At 42.8% G+C, this 22,546-nt stretch overlaps 1 protein-coding gene across 1 annotated transcript in view; it reads right to left on the reverse strand.

Moving 5' to 3' along the window:
• GNA12 (G protein subunit alpha 12) overlaps window positions 1-22,073 on the reverse strand; it is a 64,265-nt gene extending 42,192 nt beyond the window's left edge. Inside the window, exons 1-2 of the mRNA XM_044979943.1 lie at window positions 21,357-22,073; window positions 3,896-4,111 (exon numbers count right to left, since the gene is read on the reverse strand). Of these exons, the coding sequence (XP_044835878.1) occupies window positions 3,896-4,111; window positions 21,357-21,671 (531 nt within the window). The 5' untranslated portion in view covers window positions 21,672-22,073. The remainder of the gene's footprint in view (window positions 1-3,895; window positions 4,112-21,356) is intronic.
• Window positions 22,074-22,546: the final 473 nt, after the last annotated feature.

The raw sequence follows: 22,546 nt of genomic DNA on the forward strand, positions 1-22,546 counted from the left end.
GGCTGCGTTACAAGTAGTATTCTGTACTGCTACAGGTTACATCTATGCCTTTGTATATAAAATATTCCCAAGTAATAGTTCTGGGGCCCATAACAGTTTTGTTTCCCTTAGAATCCATATAATATATTTCTACATAACAAATTTAAGTCATGGTTACATTAGAACAGAGGTCCCCAAACCCCGTGGGGTGCACTGATGAGTTTATTGGAGGACACAAGGACCTGACAGGTCAGCACTAAAGGGCTGGGAGTCTGGAGGGGGCTCTGTCTGAGTGGTCTTGGCTGAAGGGACGACGCTCCCTGCCCATCTCATTCCTCCATTTCTGCAGCCACCAACCAGCAGTCACCCTCCTTTGCTGGGAAGGCCAGAGGGGACTCTGAAAACTACAAGGGAATACTGATACTCCTGCCTGACACAGCCCCCTGCTCACCCCAACCCTTCAGCGTGCAGAGCCCTGTCCCCTTGCCTTTCTGGACAGAGTCTGCACAGGGAAAGCAGACAGGACCACACTGAAGGACCAGGATCAGGATGGGGCAGTGTCCAGCGGGTGGGGAGGGGGACAGTACTCTACTCCCCTCTTGCCCACAGCCCTGGTAATTTTCCCTGCAAAAGAGGTGTGGGGGAGAGGAGAGCAAGGACAGGCAGGGAACCAGGACCCAAGAGCTGAGATCACCTGACCACTGCAGGGAGCAGAACACTTCCTCAGCTCCCAGTGGTGAATACCCTCATGGACCCTCCTATGGGTACTGGGCACCCCTCCCTCTCCCTCTCCATGCATGTGACATGACTCTGAACGGAGGAGCTCTTCAAAAAGAGTTTGGGAATCTCTGCATTAGATGTTACAAATACTACTGACTTCAACAGAAAGGTGGAAATCTGGTATCTTAAGCATGTATCTCTGCCTTCCGTTTGTTTAAAACTTGTAGCTGAAGTTCAAAAATGCGAATGCAAAAGCAGCCTTAATTTATAGTCTTGGAAAACTTCTTGTACCAAGGAACTAGTCTTTCCAATATAATACAATTTCATTGCTATTCAGTGATGTGGAGGGAGCATCTGACCTATGTGACAGTTCTTCACTCTGCCACCTGCCCCCACCCCCGCAATATACTTAGTCACAGTGTAATAGTCAAAGGTTGTTTTTCCTGTAACCAACAACTTCAGCCACTTACAAGGGGTGAGTTTCCAATCCCACTATGGCAGCTCAAGTGGTCACAAAGCATTTAGGGCTAAGCAGTCTCAGTTATTTAGGGTTAGCAAGTATAAGAAAATAATTTACAGGAGTTAGGTTGGCAAGCCGGACACCTGAATGAAAGACTTCGGTCTGCAAATTAAAGGATGTTTAGGTATGCTGAAAACATAAAAGATTAATTTGTAAACTGTTAAAATACCTAGGAAATATTTATCCTAAATAAATTTCCAAGGACTATTAGTTGTGGTGCTGAGGTATATTGGCAAGGGTTTGGTTGTTTGTGTGGGTTTTTGTTGTTTTGTTTTAAATAAAACCCCTTGTGGCATTACCACACGTATGAAATAGAATATACAGCCTTTTCTTCGAGGAATGCAAAAAACTTACTAAACTGAAAAAGCTCTAGCTATTTTAAAAGAGTCACTCCTGATCTGAGAATTTTTAAGTCATATTTCAGCAAAAGCACAATTTTACAGTTGAAGTTAAAATTTCTGGAAAAGGGATATAATGGAACTACTGACAATCTTAACCGTAATGGCACAAAAATCAGAGCTTTAACAATCTGGCATGGACCCTTACTACTAAAAGACACAGCTAAACAGAAATGTTTGTTTTAATCTTGTTATAAGCTATTCCATTAATTCCAGTTATTCCTTTTAGGGCCAAAAAAGGAAGACACAGCAATGCTGTAATTCCTGCCCTTAAACTTCAAGCACATTCCATTTCAAGAACTTCAGAGTTTATTTATGCAATTAGTTTTCAGAAACGCTTTTCCAGAGTCAGGCAACAATGAGAATATAAAGAATGGCATATTATATTTTAGGAAGTTATTGAAATTAAGCCAAAAACTTGACTCCTTAGAAAAAGAGCAGCCACTTTGCTTCCTTGTATGAAAGTACTAACAAAAACATTGCAGACTTGTGCATCTGTGAACACAAGAGTATAGTGCAAGGGAAGACAGAATAATTTCTGATATAGGCAAAGAATGTGTTTTAGTGCTATGCCTGGTCTAGGTGAATTATTAGTGTTACATTACTGTCAGTTGCATGACATTACAATATCTGTTACTTTTACACGTCAATGCCTAGGATGTAAAAGAACTAAGATTATTCTGGACTGCCTATTTCCTCCTTAACTGTGAACTGACAGTGTGGGGGTGGAAATCTGCACAAGTAACAGCTTCCCATTCCAGACCTTAAAAGTACACAAACTAATCTCAAATCTGGAGAATTACAATCCCTACCGGATGGAAGAGAGAGGCTCTTAAACCCAACGTTTTAAGATGTCTCGGATCACAGCAGCACCCAGAAGGGAGTCTTTAGAGTACTTGTTCATTTCCAATTTTTATGTTTGCTTAAATCTAAAACACTGCACTTGACTTTGCTTCTCTCCCTGTCCTGTCAGCCTCAAACACCATGGTTGCTCAGAGGGGGAAGAAGGGAGATGGAATGGCATTTCTCCTGCTGTCTGAGGAGAGGGGTAATACTGAGAGTGTAATATAGTAAGGGGAGGCCCCAACTTGGAATTCACTGCTACTGAGCACACCTTTGCATCTGGCAATTCTCACATAAGTCACATTCTCCATCACACAGAATTAAATTCCTTTCTTTGAATACAATGTTATTTATAGCAGAAAAGCAAGGAAAACATTACTTAGAATAAAAGTCCCTCTTTTCCCCAATTTTAGGAAGTCACAACATCTCTTTTCAATGAAAAAAAGTGTTATGTGAAGTTACAGAGCGAGACACATGGAACATAACATATAAGCAGAGAAGCTAAGCCACTTAAGTGACTGGTCAGATTTTAGTTATCATACCACTGTTTGAACCCAAATAGGTAGCCACATCTTGAGGTTAGCGACAACCAAAAAACCCCAAATCAACCAAAAGAGGCTATAGTCCCTCAACAACCACCTCATTATTTGGGGTTGGGAGCGGAAAGGGGAGAAGAGGAGTGAAGACGACAAGACAGGGGAATAAAGGGTATCATCAACTGCTCCAACAGGCATAAAATAAATAAACAAACACATTATATATTAAATGTTCATTCATATCAAAGACAAAAATGTTCAATATCAGAAGTGCTTTCTTATCATACCTGCATTTTAAATTATGCAATGAGTTTTGTGCTGAACTCTAGAAGTCTGTTTTAAAAGGAAAAAAGGGGGAAAAAAAAGGTTTTTATTTTTAGGCTGACATCCAAATGCTGCCTCAAGTGCAACTTGCAGATATAAAAAAGGAAAGGAAAAAAAAATCCAAGAACAGCTTGGAAAGGGATCATATTAACTTCAAAAGAGTTGATCTGCAAATAGCAGTAGCCTGCCAGCATCAATATAATACAAGTTGGCAAAACTGGACAAATATAAAAAAAGTGTGCATTAATTAGTGGCCTACTATGATCAGCCCAACTGAGCAACTCAGGTTTTTGGGGGCTTTTTGTTCAATCATTTCCTACCTTTTTTTGGTTCCTCTTGTTCTTCCAGTCTATCCAGTCTTGTCCACTTATTCCACTTTTTCTCATAGTTTCTCTCAGTTTGGCTCCAATTATTACTCATTCCTGCTGCTATAGAACACTCAGATTTATAGCATTGCTACAGCTTGCTTGTAGTATGGCCACACACCGGATTTAGCAATCTGTTCTTAAACTGGATTCAGACTGAAAACCCCCCGTTTACAACTCTTCAATCACCATACAGTTGGATATACTTACCAGCTGATACTCACTCCGACGGCTAAAAGCTTCCTTGATCCCAGAATCCCTCCACAGTGCGCTCAGTGCAGGTACATACAACTGGAATGTGGCAGGCTCTATAGACATTCCAGCTTTGTTTTCAAAAGCCATCAAAAACATTCCATGCTTCTCGTTCTCCGTGTACTGCCAAGGAATCCCTAGTTTGTCCCGTGCATCAACGAGAACCTTGCAGCCCTACAGAATGATTCAGATAAAACAGAGTCAGTGATCAAAAAATAAAAGTATAAAGGAACTCAAACTTAAAAGTACATGGACCTTACAGTGGCACAAGTCCGTAGTCCTGTGGGAGGACAATTCAGAAGGGGATCCAAAATATGCTCCATTGCAAGGAGAAAATGTATGAAGGAACAAAAACTTTCCTTGTTTAAGCAACATAATTGCTATATATCTGGTGGGGGATGGGGAGAAACACTTTTACAATGACATGGTCAGACAGCAAAGTATAAAAATGAAGACCTATATCAAATGTATACTCGAATATTTTCTGTTTAGCAACTTAGAAGCAACTCCTACCCCATCACTGTATTATCCAAACACCTACTGAAGCAGACACATGCCTGAAATAGTCTTAAATATTGACATCGCTTTTCACCTGTCCTTAGCAGTTGGATACTGACATCAGTTATGTCACATCCTACCCCTGAGAAAGTTAGACTAACTCAGCCCAACAAAAGGCAGTTTTAATGATGATTAATTGAAAGATTTGGTAGGACTGAAAAGCTGAAATAATTTTGGTTGCACACACCTGAAAGTCCTTCAATTCAATAGTGCACTCCTATCCCTCAACCCAAATTATTTTTTCCCCTAAAGTACTGCAGAGACCTGCAGGTCTATTGCACCTTATTAGCCATGACCTGAAATACACAATATATTGTAAGAGCTACCAGAAAAGTCTACTGGAATATGAAACTGGCTTAAAAAGGAGGAGGTGGGAGCACCGTGGAGGTTATTTAATAGATGGAGTGTTTTACAAAGTTTTCTTGATACAGAGCCTGGGGGAATACCTTAGGAAACTTTGACGGTTGCCATGTAAAATGAAACAGGAAGTTACCAAAAAACATCATTGTCAGTTGGGTATGTCACACATGGAGAGCTGGCCACACCTCCCCTCAAAGCTTAGAAAGGAGTTATTCAGCATGGAAGCCAAAAACTGTTTTAGAAAGGGCATACAGCATATTCTATTGAAGTAAACTAGACTGATTTACAGATCATGGTCTCCATGCCCAAGAACACTATGTCAAATAAAAAAAAAATGTGAAGACTCATGGGACATGTCTATGTGTTTACCACATAGCCTTAAAGAACCAGAGCCATTTTACTCAGTCATGTAGTTGGAGTTCACATTAGAAGGTGGCAATTTTAATTTTAAATTGCCATTGACAATTTTTAGTGGACTCCTAGAGATGTTCATGTTGCTGTGAAACAGAGCTTTGAAACTAGCAGTGTGGTTCCAACATAATACCATGCCATTTTCTAGTGAACTTTAAGTTAAATAGCTTAGATCCTATTCTAAGTTTGCTCTGTTCTCAAGACACCTTTTTTTCACCAAGATGGCTGTCTCCAGCCAGTTTGTAGGCAGAACAAGACATTTCAGTGTATTTGTAATAAATATTTCATATTGTCCTGTACGTTTTCATACTGCAGGGCTGGGCAAAACAGGCACAGTTTGTTCTCTAATAGCAAGATTCCTTTTAACTTGCCACATTCACAAAAAGGGCTTTTTGGTGAGTAAATTGCCACTTTCTGATTTCATTTTTCTAACAATCAGATTTTGAGGGGAGGGGAGGAAGATATCTAGCTCTCTAACCAAATAGTTCTTGACAATACAGACTAGACCGAGTCAGTCTTCATGGTTTGAAGTGTTACACAAGGTTTTTATGTCATGCTGAATGCACAAGATAAATAAAATATCTTTCAAATTTAAACTTTAAGAGCGATTAAAGCATATCCATGTTCAAGAGTTCCATAGACATCTAGTTTTTAAAAGCAGAAGCAATTTGAATGACGGATATATCAACTACAAGGTTTGGTTTTATATGAGCTAACTGATTCACTGGTACAACATTTGACATTTGTTGTAGGCCAATTTAAAAACGAAACTGATTTGTTCAGAGGTGTGAGGGTTTTTTTGTTTTCCTTTAAAAACACACAGCACTGAAGTCTTTTTTTCAGCAGCTTTCAGCCCAAACTTTGTTTAAAACACACATGTAATCTTGGATTACTTAACAAGTCTGCAATTAACATTAGAGTATAGATATAAATACCGCATCTGCTCCAGCCATTTAAAAACACACAGCAAGGATATTGTGTTAAAAAAATTGGAGAGGGACAGAGTTGAGAGACGTTAAACTGTATTGAGTGCCACAGAACATGAGCTTATAACCAAAGTACTTCAGAAACCATTATATAGTAATGTTCTTACTAGTGCGGCTTCCCAAATAAAGTTAATCTTGAACAATGTTCATTTTAAAACAACATAATCCTCCAGACACTGTTCAAAGAACATGTTTTCCTGACACCAAGCACAGAGTACAATTCACCATTTATATCCTCAAAATGAGGTACTAAAGATACGCATTTAGGATTTTGATTTATTGGACTGACCCAAAGCTGAAAAGCCTGTTCTTATTTCCAAATAGTTAATTCACCCCCTCACGGATCCAAGTCTAAATTTGTTACTGTATGTGAAGTTCGCACCATAACTAAGAAGAAGGAAGACAACAGAATATACAAGGCTATCTTTCAGAATTGCACAGACTTTACACATTCTTTAAAACTAATCACTTACACAAAAGTACCACTCTGGGAGGAATTCAAAGTCACTCCTTTTTTTTCCTCCCCAGAACTGGTTTTGTACTGACCAGTGGAAAACTGCTATTTTTGGACTTAACGTCAAGGTTGAGTTTTATTGCCTATCAATATACAGAGCAATGTTTGGGGGTTGTTTTTGTTTTTTTAAAAGAGGAATGGTTATTTGGGCTGTTCTCCAGGGAAGCTATCCAAAATACAATCACATCAGTTGTTGCCATTTCTATCTTCCATGTCTCTTAAGTTTGGTTGCAAATATGCATGTAGTGTTCCAGCCCATGCAAGCCAGCTCTGACCTTTCACCGGCTCAGGCTCCAGCTCTCCAGAACCATCTCATTCAGCCATTTACTGTCTAGCATCGCTAACTTACAATTTTAAAACGGTTTCAGGCTTTACCCATCTCATTGCTTCAGCATTTCCTTAAGACTCTCTCCAATGAATGGCTAAGTGATGTTACAACAACTGCTTACAAGATAATGGAATTCCCATCAATATCACAACTTTAGTATTTTTTAAATTTCGGATATATGTTTTATTGCCATACAATGGTCAGCTCTGATTTTTCCTGCTTCCACATATACAAAAATACCAAGGGAGTGGAGTTTATTCTTGTTAAGTTTCCCCATCTGTTTGGGAAACAACCTGACAGCTGATGTGGAGATGTTTTGCAACTGTCTGCCTATGTGAATAACGTAGCTGGAGTCGACATACCTTAGGTCGAGTTACCGCAAGGTCTACACTGCGGGTGGGGGAGGGGGGAGAGAAGTCAATGGGAGAAACTTTCCCGTTGACTTACCTTACTCTTCTCATCGGGGGTAGAGTATATGGGTCGACCAGAGCGTGATCTGCTGTTGATTTGGCAGGTTTTCAATAGACCCACTAAATCGACCACCAGTGGATTGATCTCAGAGTGTCAATCCCGGCTGTAGTATAGACATAGCCTTTGTTAGGCTAGAAGCTTTAGACTGATGGTTATAAACTTGAGCTCATTTTAGATCAAGCAATAGGCTGCTCAGACACTTAATACAAATAGTCAGCCGAGATTATAAGACTACTGTCAAGATGGACAGAGAAGTAACACCTAATCACTGCAATCCTATCACTTCTGCAACTTTTTTCCTCCACAAAGATGGAATTTCAGAAGCAGATATAGGACAAATGCAACATAAGAGAAAGGGCATCAGATTTTCTCTGTATGGCACAGCACGCCATGCCCTTTTAAAATATCTTCCCCTTCTCTCTCCAGCTCCAGTGCGGTACCAGCATTAGGAGTTGTTCAGAGAACTGCTTGCCTCTAGCTACCTAATCATCTGCCATTGATGAAAAAGGCAGATTAAACTGCAATTAAAATGAACAATTAATCATATCTTGGCCTGGATACTCTCTGATCTATATATTCACTCACTATGCAATAAGTGAAGATTAAGATTTTAGGACGAAGCAAGATCCCAACAAGAGAGAATCCAATCCCAAAATTTCTCCATCTCCCTAGAGAAACAAGTAAGAAGATGGGAGTGAATGGGAAGGGAAGGACTAAGATTTTCCCATCAACTGGAAGTTATTCAAGTAAAGTGATGCCCCAGGTTAAGTCTCATGGAGCACCAGGTGCCCACTTCAGAGAAGTCAAAAATTATAAGTAATATTTTTACCTCTCCTCTTTTAGGAACCTGTTGCTCCTTGAACCATTACAACTGGAAAGTAACCAGTAGTACAAGTTTCCTCAAAGAATGAAAGCACATTTCCCTCCCATCTCAAGGATTTTAAAGAAGAACCACCAAGAGAAATACTGCAGAACCTTTAGTCCAAAGGTCATATCAGATGAACACAACACGTGTAATTTATACCACTTGGTGAAGGAATGGCACAATTTAACTCTGTACTTTTATTCCCAGGAAGAAGCCATGTGCCTCACTGCGTGAGCCCTCACTGAGTGAGCCCTCACTGAAACGGAAGATATTTATAAACTGTATATGGGCTTGAACTCTTGAGTCATCTGGAAAGAGTGAATATGATTAATTTATACCACTTTAGGTCCCCCATATAATCCTAAAAATGGATCAAATGGATCAAATGATTAGTTTTGCCTAACCAGAATTTGAATGCTTAGGCTACACCTAAAGTGTGCAACTGCTTCTCCTGAGTATGGAAGGGCTCAGAAGATACAGAAGGAAAACAGGCTGACTTACATAAAACCCCTAGGCAGAAATACTGGTGCAAGTCAGAGAGACACTGCATTTGGACAAAACCTCACATAAGGATCCCACTTAAAGATCCCAAAACTGAACTCTCCTGAACAATCTAATGGCCAACAGGAAAGTTACTTTAATAGAAAACAGCCCTATATATAGTTTGTCAGGCCACCTCTGACCCTCCCATTAAAAATAAAATCAAGCCATTCTTTCCAGACTCCTAATAAAGACTCTTCAGGGACACAGCTTGAAGAAAACGGGAAGTGCCAGGATGTAGGAAAGGAAAAAGAAGACTAGAAGAAAAAGGCTGCGAAGATTTAACTTGTACCTTCAAGAAGCTAGGCTTTTGACCCAATCAGTACCCATCTTGATGGAACTCCAATGTGTCTCCGGGATGTGAGACAAATGGGATGCTACTACACTCCATCCAGAGCCTTATCAAATGACTCTGAATTGCCAACACAATGCCTGCATCTCTTACACTTGAGAACCTCCTGATGTTTCAAAAAAGGCATTTTTCATCTATTTTTATGGCTTAAGTACATTAAAATCAAACGTTTAACAGGTGTATTTGCATTACATAAATTGCACAGACTTTTCGATATTGAGACAATATCACTGCCTTGAAGACGCTGCAATCTAACAAAGAACTAAGAATTTCTATTGGATCCAGTTAGTCTGTTTTTCTATAACTTCATTGCTTAGTTGTGTTTTACTATTTCCATACAAAGCCTTGTGAAAGGAGCTACCTTTAGATTTAGTCATTCACAAGGGGACGCAAGAACTTCCAATTGGTCCCCAAAAGTGTTAGTGAGGAAATAGCAATTGGCATCCATCTAGTTACATAAACAACTTGCTGGGGGCTTGTACTGGTATACCCATACATCAGAGGAGAATTAGGAGGCAAAAAGATGTTTTCTAGTATCAATGCAGTGGGTCAGCATTACCACAGAAAGTTACAATTCCCTACTTTCAAGCTCAGAAGCAAGTGAGTCACAAAGTTTGTCTTCCCAAATGTAAGGAGAGATCTCATTTATACATTTTTGTTCATTTGAATGCTATGTCTGAGAGAATACAGATTTGCTGTACTCCAAAATACTTGAGAAGTGGCTTTTTACCAGATTAAAACTCTCAAGATTTTACAACTTACACAAGTGATAAAGTTTTAAAAATTCTTACATAACCTGGCCCTCTCAACTCAATAAAGTTCAAGATAAGGAACACAGAAAATAAACTATAAGAAATCCTCACCACTCTGGAATGCATCAAAATATCATATAACACTGTCCTTTGCCAAGGCAATCATAGCGTGACCCCTTGTCTGTCTTTTCCAGATCTTCAGTGGCTGAGCTTTCAAGAGCCCTCCAAGATGCTGATACCTCTGCCATCACTCTCAGCAATAACATTCCATTTCTTTCTTGCTTTGGAGAGTTTAGTTTGTGTTCTTGTCATGGTGCTATCCCTTAAAGTAGAGGTTCTCAACCAGCAGTGTACATACCAGGGTCTTCCAGGGGATGTGTCAACTCATCTAGATATTAACCTAGTTTTACAACAGGCTACATGAAAAGCACTAGCAAAGTCTGTACAAACTAAAATTTCATACAATGACTTGTTTATACTGCTCTATATACTATATCAGCGTTGCTCAACCTGGGGCCACAATTTCTTTTATAATTATATGGTAAACACGAGAAAGTAAGCAAGTTTTCAGGCAAGCATAATGTGCTGAGACTTTTGGATTTTTATGTTTGATTTTGTAAACAAGTAGTTTTTAAGTGAGATGAAATGTAGGGCACACAAGCCAAATCAGCCTGCTCAAAGGGGTACAGTAGTCTGTAAAGGTTGAGAACCACTGCCTTAAAGGAGCCAATAAGCAACTCCAAATAAACAAAGTCTAAAAAAAATGTATAACTGATTGAATGCATAGACAACTTTTGATCATCTGAACCCTAGTAAACCCAATTTTCAGTACAGCCAGTGTGAGAAAGCATTGCCTTATTAATGCAAATACTGTACTTGAAGTCAGAAGATATGGGATACAGTAAAATAATATTATTTTCAGTCATTTACTTTGAGCCCAATTAGAAATCTTATCGGGAGCTCAATCGCTGAAGTTGAGAAATACTGGTACACCCTTTTGCTCAGTGCTTGTCTACACTTGAAACACTACAGCCGCATAGCTGTGCCATTGCAGTGCTTCAGTGCAGACACTACCTACACTGATTGGAGGAGTTCTCCTGTTGGCACAGGCAATCCCCTCCTCTTCCTCCCCCGCCCCCCACCGCCCCCGAGAGGCAGTAGCTAGGTCAAAAGAAGAATTAGAATACAACATACAAAATATGAATGCCCTGGAGGCTGCTGCCTATGGGCTTTATTTTAAAAAGCCTTTTTTGGTCATTTGCCATAGATACTCCTTTTAACTAGTCCTGTTATATCTAGTTTGATTTTCCCAGTTACAGTACTAACCTGAGCCAAAAAGGCTTGTTTTGTAACATTTTACTTACACTCATGACAGCTAAAATTTCATTATTAGTATTGGTATTACAGTAACACAAAGAAGGCCGAAATCAGGACTGTATCTTGCCTATTGTCATGCACACCAGTTCACCTACAAAAATCCAAATTCACATGAGATGGTGCCTGTCCATAAATCATGAAAAACAGTTTCATTATTTCGCTATGACAATTAGCATGGAAAAAAGGATTATTTCTACTTGCAAAGCAAGTTCCCTCTCTCAGAAAAGATGAGTTTTTTGTAACTGATCATATTTCTTTAGATAATAACAGAGCAAAAAATGTTTACTTTAAAAAGTAATTAGTTAATTCGGTAGAAAGGAAAGATAGTTACACTGTTTTGAGATAAACTATTGAAGTGTTTTAGTTAACAGACACCTTCCATATGAAAAGTTAATTCTTAGCTGTAACAGAGGAAAAAAATCTTTGTGTTTAAGATAATTGTGTACTCCACTGGGTGAAGTCTCATGATCCCAAAAGATCACATACCTTGCTGAAGACAGCCCTACAGATAGACTGTGATATTAAAGGTGAGGGAGGCAGAGGTAAGTACTAAAAAGGAAAATAAACCATTTTTGGTAACCACCAGCTCATGTCTGTGAAGTCAGCACGGACATGGGAAGAAACCAGACAACGCAAGTACCACCAGCCTGATGGTTCTACTCAAGCACCTAAGTCTACTAACATGAAATACTACCCAGAGTTCTACTTAACTGAACATTACTAAAGTTTGCTCTAGCTGACCTAGGAATTGTCTTAAGGAGCCACTTCAAATGCATTTCAGTTCCCTTGTAATTAGCAACATGATTCATGATTTCCTACTTTACAACGGATGGGCAACAGAATGTAAGCAAGCTACTTGTGAAGCAGTGGAGCAATAACCTTTTAGCCATTAAAAAAAACACATTGTCAGACCTCATACAAAAAACTGTAGATGGCCAATAGTTTATACTACACCATTTAAGATAGTATATTCTAAATTTAGGAACTGATGTGACAAATGAATGAAGTTCTGCCAACTCTTGTGATTTCATCGTGACTCTAGCCATGTTTCTTTTTAAAAAACCTGTCTCATGAAAACATGAAGAAAGGTTGCCAACTCATGAGTTTTCACTCATTCAAAATGGCCAACATCTCCTATTGCTGTGAATGGGGCTGAAGCCAGCAAGATGGCTGCCATTTCATTACAGTCAATCTGCATGTGGCAATGAAACTGCCACATTCTACTGTTTTCAATGAGACTGAAGTAACGCCCATGTGCAAAATGGCTGCAACTCTATGGTTCAGTGGCCTAGACAGGACACAGGGACTGTGAGAAGCAGCAGAGACACTGTACAAGGTAGACGGGGAGAATGAGGAAGACCAGGAGGCAAATTAAGGGGCTGCAGTGGAATGAGGTGTGGAAATGAGTGGAGCGGGGTCCGGAGGAGTGTGGGAGGGTGGGAGTGCAACCCATCTTTGGCAGAGAAGTGGGAGAGAGGAGGGAAGCAGGGAAGTGTGCCTTCTTACAAAAGACTAAACCAATTCCATAGTCTGTACAGTAATATCACTCATATGACTAAGTTTTTATATCTTTATCTGTAACTCGTCAACCCTAAATGTAATATAAGTTTATGTACGAGTCTGAATCATGATGCATTAAGTCAGTGGCTCTCAAACTATTTACCATCCAGACATTCTTTTATCAAAGGGAATCAACTAGGAGGGGAGAGTAACAGGAAATGGACAGCAGTTCCCTTATCTTGGGGTGTGGGGGTGGGTAGGGTGAGGATAAGTGGAGTCTCCATCTGAGCAGCCAGGGAGAGGTGTATATTTTAGGAGTGACTTTGCAACCTAACACTATCACAAATGCATTGGTAGGGGAGTAGAGGGCAGTTAAAAAAGTCAAGACAGACAAAAAAAAATTATGGTTTTAAAATCTCGTTATTTTTGTTCTCTTGATATTGACAATACTGTGACTGTAAGCAACATCATCATTGTATGCAGTGTTGTTGTAGCCATGTCAGTCCCAGGATATTAGACACAAGGTGGGTAAACTAATCACTTTTATTGGACCAACTTCTGTTGACAAACAGAGAGGAGCTTTTGTTCTTGCATAGAGCTGTACTTCTCCAGACCCAAAGAAGAGCTTTAGCTTGAAAGCTTCTCTCTCTCTCTCACTAGTGGTCCCATAAAAGATATTACCTCACCCACCTTATCTCAGCAAAATCACTCACTGAAACACTGGACTTTACCATGAAGAACTGCTGTAGTTTTCAGACTAGACTCATTTTCCCCATGCTGTATTATATTGAAAACTAATAAAGTGTTTGGTAAACAGTATTTTGTAACAAATGAAGAATTTTTGATAATTTAGTGTTCTGAAGCAGTTGCTTGAATTCTTGAATTCACTCTTAGTTAAAATTCACAAGCTTTTTCCATAGAACACACTAATGGCATGTTTAAAATACAGCCACCTCATTTAATGGAGTGTTTGAATCAGAAAGAGATAGACAATACCATTAACTTCAATTTTTATATATCTACAATTTAGCCAAATAGATGTTTTACTCTCGATTGCTTATAGAAAAAATAGTCGTTTGAGGATGAAGTATTACAGTCTGCTAGAGAATGGAAGTGTTACTCAGTACAAGAGATACACCCTAAAATGTCAGAAAGATCTTTTGAGTCTTAACTCGCCTTCAACATGAAACTTACGTCAAGTACTGTACTTTATTTGCATGGTGGAACGATACATGTAAATACTTAATCCAATGCTACCCAGGTGAGAGCAGGGTAAACAGTAAAGATGACTACTCTTCCAGACTGCGAGCCCAAATAAAATATACGAACAAAGGAAAGTGTCATTTACTTAGTCCACAGGAACACAAACATTAAGAAACATTTGGATTAGCTGCGGAATCTCTGTATTTGTAGTAGCAGTGACGTCTGCTTGTCTGCAAACTGTGAAAAGACTTCTTGTTTCCAAAGAAATCCAATGAGATGCAGCAGAACAAAAACTTCATGCTGCAAATGAAGCTTGCAACTAGAGTTCAAGATAGAGTGACCGCTGAACCCAGAGGTGCAGATTGGTACAAACCCTTTGAGAACTTTCAGAATTAAGTTAGTTTTTTCATTTAATTTGGATCTTTACAGATCAAGTGCTATGAACTTATGACTGACCTCTAGCTCATAATTGGCTAATACAGGGGTCCCCAACGCGGTGCCTGTGGGTGCCATGGTGCCCGCGGGGGCATATAAATGTGCCTGCGTCCTGGCTGGCGGTCGAGCATCCGCCAAAATGCCGCCGAATTCGGCGGCATTTCGGCAGCGACGCCTCTAGATGATGCCACTTGCTGACAAGCGACGTCATCCAGAGGTGTCGCCACTGAAATTCAGCCGCATTTTGGCGGATGCTCGACCGCCGCCACGGTCCTTCATCTGGCGCCCGCCAGAAGAAAAGGTTGCTGAAGCAGCTTCTAGTGTTCTGATTTTGATGTGTTGATCCTGATCTATTAATTGGATTGAGACCACCCCTCCCTCACACTGTACTGCCATAGTTTCAGTCAACAGAAGTAGACACACTGTTACCATCTCTCATGATTTTGTCAAGAGTCTCATAGTTACTGGTTTCTTTTAAATCCCCAGCTCCTGGACTCAAGGGAATATGTGATGATTCCAGCCTTCATTCTTAACGGAAAAGTAAGTTTCTAGCTCTGTGGATGTGAAAAAAGCTTCAAAGTGTGACTCCAGTGAACTCTAAAGGCTCAAAAAGCAGAAGGCAAATAAACACACCACATCTATTATTTTTTACATGATCTCACGATTTTAAAGCCAATCATGATTTTTTTGGTGAGCCTGACTCATGATTTTTGAACATTTTGGGTTGGCAATACTGTCAACATGAACTCCTCTTGATCTGAAAGGGAGGGGAACTGCTGGTGGAGCCCCTCAGCTCTAGAACAAAGTCTCTCCTTCCCCCACTCCAAGATAGCCCAGGTCTGTTGACCTTTAGAGCACAATGCCAGGTGTTTCTATTTGCATGGAATGATGCAAACATAGGCTTTTGAGATGAAACAGATTTGCTAACGAGTAAAAGAGCTGTGGCTCTTTAATTTTGTTTCTGTAATTTACAGAAGGGGGTGCTTAGAGCCTGTATAGACACTCCTTATTTAGACATACAAACCTCCCCTCCCCCAGAAAACCAACAAATGAATTATCCTATGCACAGAAGGCCCCTGGGTCTCAAGCTCATACTCACTATGCTAATTGCAGCAACTCCAGCCATCACTCAAGCATATTTCAATGGCTAGAGAATCTGTTTGAACTGTAATTGGGTATAGGGGTGATTTCTCCACCTTCTGCATTCCCAAGTGGTTTAAAAAAATTAAATGCGAGGCTTAGCCTGGAAAATGTCAAGGTTTGTGTCTTTACTCTCCAAAGACTAATCATGTTCTGTGAGATCGGTGAACCCATATGAATTAACTGAATGCTATTTTGGATCAAGAGTGAATATTTATCAAAGAAATAAGTATCAATAGTAACTGTTGATGGTATTCGTTATCCTGTCAGCCATGATGTAGTCAGTTACATTGACCACTTTCCTTCTGACCCAAACAAGAAACTATCCAGATCTACTTAGGGTTGATGGAATGTGGGATTTATTACAGTAATTTTGCATTGTGCAATTTATTACGTGTCTTATTGATTCTATTCCAAGTGCATTGCAAATGGGCACCCGGAAACAAATTTCAACAACAACGGCCCTTTACAATTAAGTCAGGAGTAAAGGTGGCAGTGATGCCGGTAGTTTTATTACAAAACTAGCTATATCTTGAAGACATATTAAGAGTGGACGGAAGGTAACAGTAATTAAGTACCAATTCAATCATACAATGTAAAGTCTAATTACAAAGCCATGTGTATACTTCCAAGGGCTGACATAGTTATATTACAACACTTATCTACTGAATTTTCTTTAATTACAAAGTCAGCTTTAATGTAAGAAAATTCAATAGATAAGTCTGCTGTAATATAACCACGCCAGCCCTTTGAGGTGTGCAGCTGCCATGATCGAGAAGAAAATGATATTGTCCTGTGACAGACTAATGAAGAATCAACCATACCTACTACAGATCAAAAAAACACTAATCAAGAATGAATACCCAGAATATTTTACCTCTCCAGTGAAAGACTATTGAAGGTCAAGTTTCTGAATCCACCCATATGCAAACTCAAAACACTGTGGATCAAGACCAAATTATACAGCAGCTTGTGGAATTCCCAGTAATGATATGACATTTCTCCCTGGATTCTCAAACTAATATAAGGGTTACGGTTTTTCTGCATGCATTATAAAGAGCCAAGTGTGTCCAAGGAGAACAATCAGCTTGCTCACGTAAGTGCAATTTACAACTGAATTCAATGGTATTCTCCAACTCCACCCTTTCTATTGCCTCATAAAACGTGTCTGCTTCAGACAAACCTCTGATCAAGCACAAACCTTTTCACTTGTGCAGCCATAATGAGTGCACATCTGTACAGCATCCTGGAACTTTTCTATTCAAAGTCCACAACTTAAGTTATGGATTGGAGTGTCTAGCAACAGTTTCTCTGAAGTCCCTACTCAAATATGAACTTTTCAGTCACTCTCAAATAATTCAGGTTGTGGACTGAAAAAAAATCACTCAGTGCTCCTTACAGTTTTAATTGGTTTAGTCCATTTCAGTATGGACACTAATTTGAAAAAGCTCCACAGATTACACTTTGTTTTTTTAAAGCTGAATTTAACTGTTAGATTTCTGTTCGAAGTAATCACACATGCTGGCACAGGCACTGCTTTGGTGTTAGTGGGTAATTTTAATTGTTTTCTCATGCAGTGAAGCCTGGCTCATTTCCATTTTTGTGGTGCTCTGTTTTAAAAGTCAAAAACAAATAGAAAATAGCAACAAACGTATACAAGGAACATCAGAGTTATGACTCACCAGGTCACAGTACAGCGAGAGGTCCCTAAACCTTCATTAATTGTAGTCAGGAGGCGCAAGAATGGGAGCACTTATTTTATGTTTGAAGAGCAGTTATTCAGTTTGTTCTTTGACACTCAGATGGGAACGCAGACAAACATTTTTACAGAATAGCAGCAGCAATTAACCAGATCTGAAACGTGCAACATGCAAAGACTTCCTCAGTCTCTCCATACATTTGAGATTCTTAAAAACAAAAACAAAAAAACACACACACCACAGCAGTTACTCCTGTACTATCCATTTTCCACTTCCAGGTGGGTGTGCTGAAGTAATGGAGTCTGTGTACTCAAAGCAGAACATTAACACTACTGCTTTTCACTTCAATCATCAAAAAGTTTCAAAGTTACTTTGAAACTTAGCCTTGATTAACAAGCAAAACCCTAGTTAACCAGTGATTATTTACTTTAAACCGAAGCAAGACTAATGTATTTGAAGATTGCCCCACAATGCCAGAAAAAGCTAGCAAGGCTCTGAACCATCACCTGTACTATATGGAAAAGTAAATTTTGGATCACAGGTTTACTTATTTCAGCATTTTGTTTTTAAACCGTGACCTCCCACAAGGAGAAGTCTAAGAACCATGCATTCATGCTTAATTTGCAACCAGATACAGGAAAAGTAAGAGGCTGTGGAGTCAGAAAGGAAGAAGTGGGAATTTTAGTAATAAAGGAAACAAACCAGTTGACATCAGAGTCAATATGACAAACTATCTGCACCAACTCATGCCATTTTATTTAATCCATATACAATGACCAAGTACTACTTCCAGAGGCACCTTAGAAAGAACGCAATGCAAACCATCAGGAGGGCATAATCTATTCTCTATCAGAGAGAAATTTAATCATATTGGGGAATAAAAGGTGACCATTTAATTAAAGATATTTACACTACATTTCTAGCAGAGACCCCAAAACTCTAGAAGTTTTAACGGAACTGCTCTTTGATAATGCTGACGAGTAGTGTGGAAAGAGGAGCTAAAATGCAGTTCAACTGTCAGCAATAGGGTCAAGCAGAATTCATATTTTATAATGATAAAAATGCTTAAATTCTGGAGCACAAGACCCCAGGGATGAGGGGTTCAGGGCGTGGGAGGAGGGCTCAAGGCTGGAGCAGAAGGTTGGGGTTTGTGGGGATGAGGGCTCTGGGGTGGGGCTGCAGATGAGGGGTTCAGGGTACAGGAGGGAGCTCAGGGCTGGGGCAGAGGGTTGGGGTGCATGGGGATGAGGGCTCTGGCTGGGGGTGAGGCCAGGGATGAGGGGTTCAGGGTGCGGGAGGGGGCTCAGGACTGGGGCAGAGTGTTGGGGTGCAGACTCTAGGGTGGGGCCAGAGATGAGTGGTTTGGGGTGCAGGCTGTCCCCCGGGCTGCATTGGGGAGAGGACTCCCCCGACTACTCTCTCACTGCAGCAGCTCGGGGCTGAGGGAGGGGCGCCTCTCTCCACCATGGGAGGTCTGAACTGGGGCCGGCCAGGAAGGGCGCCTCTCCCCGCTGCAGCCATGAGCCCCTGCGCAGGGCTTAATAGGCAGCTGTGCGGCCATGTAGCTTAGAGGGAACTTAGGTTTGAACATATTAGCCAACTGAAAATAAGTTTGTTCCATGATACTGTATTTCAACGCCACCTATTAAACCCACGTTGAAATTACAAGCAGCTCCCCAACATCCATGGTGGAAGAATGAACTATGTTGAAAGGCGAGAGTACACCTACTTTTTGTCAACTGCGACCACTAAAAACTCAGATAGATGCTGTCCACTTGTCTAGGAGAGGGGCAAAATAAAGTTATTATAACCAGGGTTTCTCATTCTGTCCCACTTCTTTTCCTCCCCTCACACATTTCACTGCTCTTTACCATCATTTTAACTCAGTTTAAGGTAGCACCAAAATAAACACACTAATCCAAGATTCACATTGCTCACTTTTGGGTATACTTGAAACCTAGCGATACTCTTCTCTTCCCTCCCTTTTCCCCCATTCTGGAATACCAGGGGAAGAAAGAGAAGTAAGTTGTTAATCTACGGATTTTGTAGCCTGAGCTCTCCTTGTGCATTATATGTGCACACTTCTTCCTCCTGCAGTAGAGTATAAAGCCAACCCACAGCACTTGCTAGCACAGAGAACTCCTTTTTTCCTCCCCTTCCTACCACCCATTTTCAGTGACTTGCCTCATGCTTCTTAAAAGCAATTCAGGTAGTAGAATTAAGCTACAAATGGTCTTCCCATTCAGTTTGGATGGACAGGGAAACTTCTGAAGGAGATCTTGACTGCAAGAGTCACTTATTCGACTTGTGCTTAAAGAGAGCGCTGTTATAAAAAGGTTATCCTTGGAAGCACATCTTATGACGTAGAAACAATTTTCCTTATCTCAGATGGTGCACAGGCCCCTTCCTTGATTTCTGCAGGAAATCCCACAGCAACTACAAGTTTCCTCACAAGTATGGGTCCATGCAGAAGTGAGGAAAGTCCTACACAGATACATTAAAAAAAAAAAAAGGTAGGCAGGGAGCCTTCCTCAGTGGGGAACAAGCTCTCTTGGTAGCCCTGCATTTGTATGGAGAATATAAGAAATAGCCCCGGTACACACCATGTATCTATTTTTCTGTGCACAAGGGCTCCTTGTATTCCCTTGGTGACCAGCTTTTTATGCACCTGTAGGATTATTATAAAACTGTGGTTCTCTACTAGGAATCTGCCCCTCCCCTCGGGGGGGGGGCACAAGCAGGTTTCAGGGCATCTGCCAACAAGGCTGGTGGTATTAGATTCGCAAGGGCCCAGGGCAGAAAGCTGAAGTCCCACCATGTGGGACTGCAGCCCGGGGCCCCGAACCCTTCCACCTGGGGCTGAAGCCCTCCTTGATACCCCCTAACACCAGCCCAAGTGTTTATATGCAGAAAACAGTTGTGGCACAGCTGGGCCAGGAAATTGTTATAGCATGTTGTGGGAGGCCTCAAAGAAAAAGGTTGAGAACCCCTGTTCTAAAAGATGACCACCACTTGGTTATTATGCAGAGCACTTAAAGTCTCCAGGCAGAAGATGTGGGCAGTCAATTTCCCCAAGCTCTCTACATGTTGAGGATGTTCTTGTACATCATGGCCCTGAACTCCAGCAACCATTCTATCCGCTCACCAGCAAGTCATCATGCCATAAGCCTCCGAGCACTGGGGGCTCCACAATAAAGATGTAAGCACTGACTGAAGGTCCAACCTCTCTCCCAGTGTCCCAATCGGGGTGCTCTTAATCTTGAGGCTATCACTCAATGGCCTCAACAGACCCTTGGGCAATCTCCTAGATACATCTCCACAAGTCTTTGGTGTTAAGATTCCCCCTATTCTCTTTAAAAATGTTCCCCAAATTACAGCTTTGAACTCCTGTAATCTATGCACCAACACAGGGGACCTCCTCTAGGAAAGGATCCTCAACACCCACTCCTCAGGGTGGAGATCCTCCTCTCCCTCTCACCTTCTTCCAAATATGGGGGTGCCCAACTCCCCTGAGGGTGTTCTCATCATGGTTTCCCAGAACACACCTATACCCCCTTCTCCTCTGGGTCTTACAATTCTCCCCCGAACCCCTCCGTGGGTGCCTGGGCCCTTTGAAAACATCCTCTTGGATGATAACCCAGGAGGCCCTGTTCTCCAACCCACCTGTAGGCGACCCTCGTTCATGGCATGGCACGGCACCCCCACACCGACAGGAGCCCCCAAGGGCTGTGCCTGCTGCCCGATGGCGGCCCAGAGCTCCACCAGCCCGGTAACTCTTTGTCCTGCACGGGGTCCCCTCCGACCTTGTCCCCACCCCCTTGGGGGCGGTTCTCAGGTCGGCCCTTGCACCCCGTCCTCCGTGGCAGGGTGAACCCCCCGCCCCGGGCCCCAGCGCCCCCTCCGCCCCAGCCCGGGGCTCGCCCCTACCTTGACCACGTTCTCGTAGATGACGGCCCGGAACTCCAGCAGCGCCTTCTGGTCGAACTCGCGGCCGTGGATGATCCGCATCTGCTTGAGGAAGGTGGACTTGCCGCTCTCGCCGGCGCCCAGCAGCAGGATCTTGACCAGGCGGCGCACGGCCCGCCGCTCCCGGGCCAGCATCGCGTCGATCTCCCGGCTCCGCCGCCGCGCCTCCCGCTCCGCGTCCCGGCTCCGCTCCTTGCCCTCCCGCCGCGGCTCCCCGCGGCTGCTGGCTTCGGCCGGCAGCAGGCAGCGGCTCAGGGTCCGCACCACCCCGGACATGGCTGCTGGGCAAGGGGACGGGATCGGCACTCGCAGCCCCGGGGGACCCCACCAGCGCCCCTCGCACCGGGCGGAGCCGGCCAGACGCTCGGAGCAGCCGCAGCTGGGGGGCGGGGGCGGGAGGGGGCTAAGGGCCGGGACCGCCCATTCCCCCGCTCCGCGAGGCGGCGGGGGGACGCGGCAAGGGGAGGGGCGCGGCCCGGGGAGCCGCCGGCCGGAGGGGGAGGGGGAGCCGGAGGGGCGCGGCCCGGAGGCCCTGACCGGGGCGGGGCTGGTGCCGCGGCGCCCCTCAGCCCGTAGGGGGGGGGCGGGGCGGGGCGCGGTTCAGAAGCCTGAGGAGAACGAGACGCGGCCCCGCGGGAAAGATCCGGCCGCTGGGGTAGCTCGGGGCGGGTCCCTTGGTTACTAGCCTGGCTGGCACCTACAGAGCGCTGTCCGTGAAGGGCGGGGGCGGGACTTCACTCCGCGTACCCTACGCCTCATTGGCCAACGGGGTGTCAATCAACCTAGCCCGCGATCCGACTGGGCACGCGGCACTAAGGGAGAGTGGGCGGGGGGAAGGCAGGAGGAGGGGCAAAGGGGAGGAGCTCCCGCGGCGGGGGAGGGGAAGAGGAGGAACTCCAAGAGGGGAGGCGGGGTAAAGGGCAGAAGCACCAATAAGAGAGGAGAGATTGGGACAAAGGGGCGGAGTCCCTAAGGAGGCGGGGCAAAGAGGAGGGGCCTTAAGAAGGGCGTGGTCGAGGGGAGGTGGAGTTGTTGGCCCAGGGGAAAGGGAGGAGGTGTTGGGGTGGGGAAAGGAGGCTGGTGTTATCCTGTCTCTCCCAGTGTCTGGGTTTCACGGATGTTCTCATCATTGGTGGGGAAAGACAAGTGCT

This window comes from Mauremys mutica, chromosome 11 (assembly GCF_020497125.1).
Source record: "Mauremys mutica isolate MM-2020 ecotype Southern chromosome 11, ASM2049712v1, whole genome shotgun sequence".
Lineage (NCBI taxonomy): Eukaryota > Metazoa > Chordata > Testudines > Geoemydidae > Mauremys > Mauremys mutica.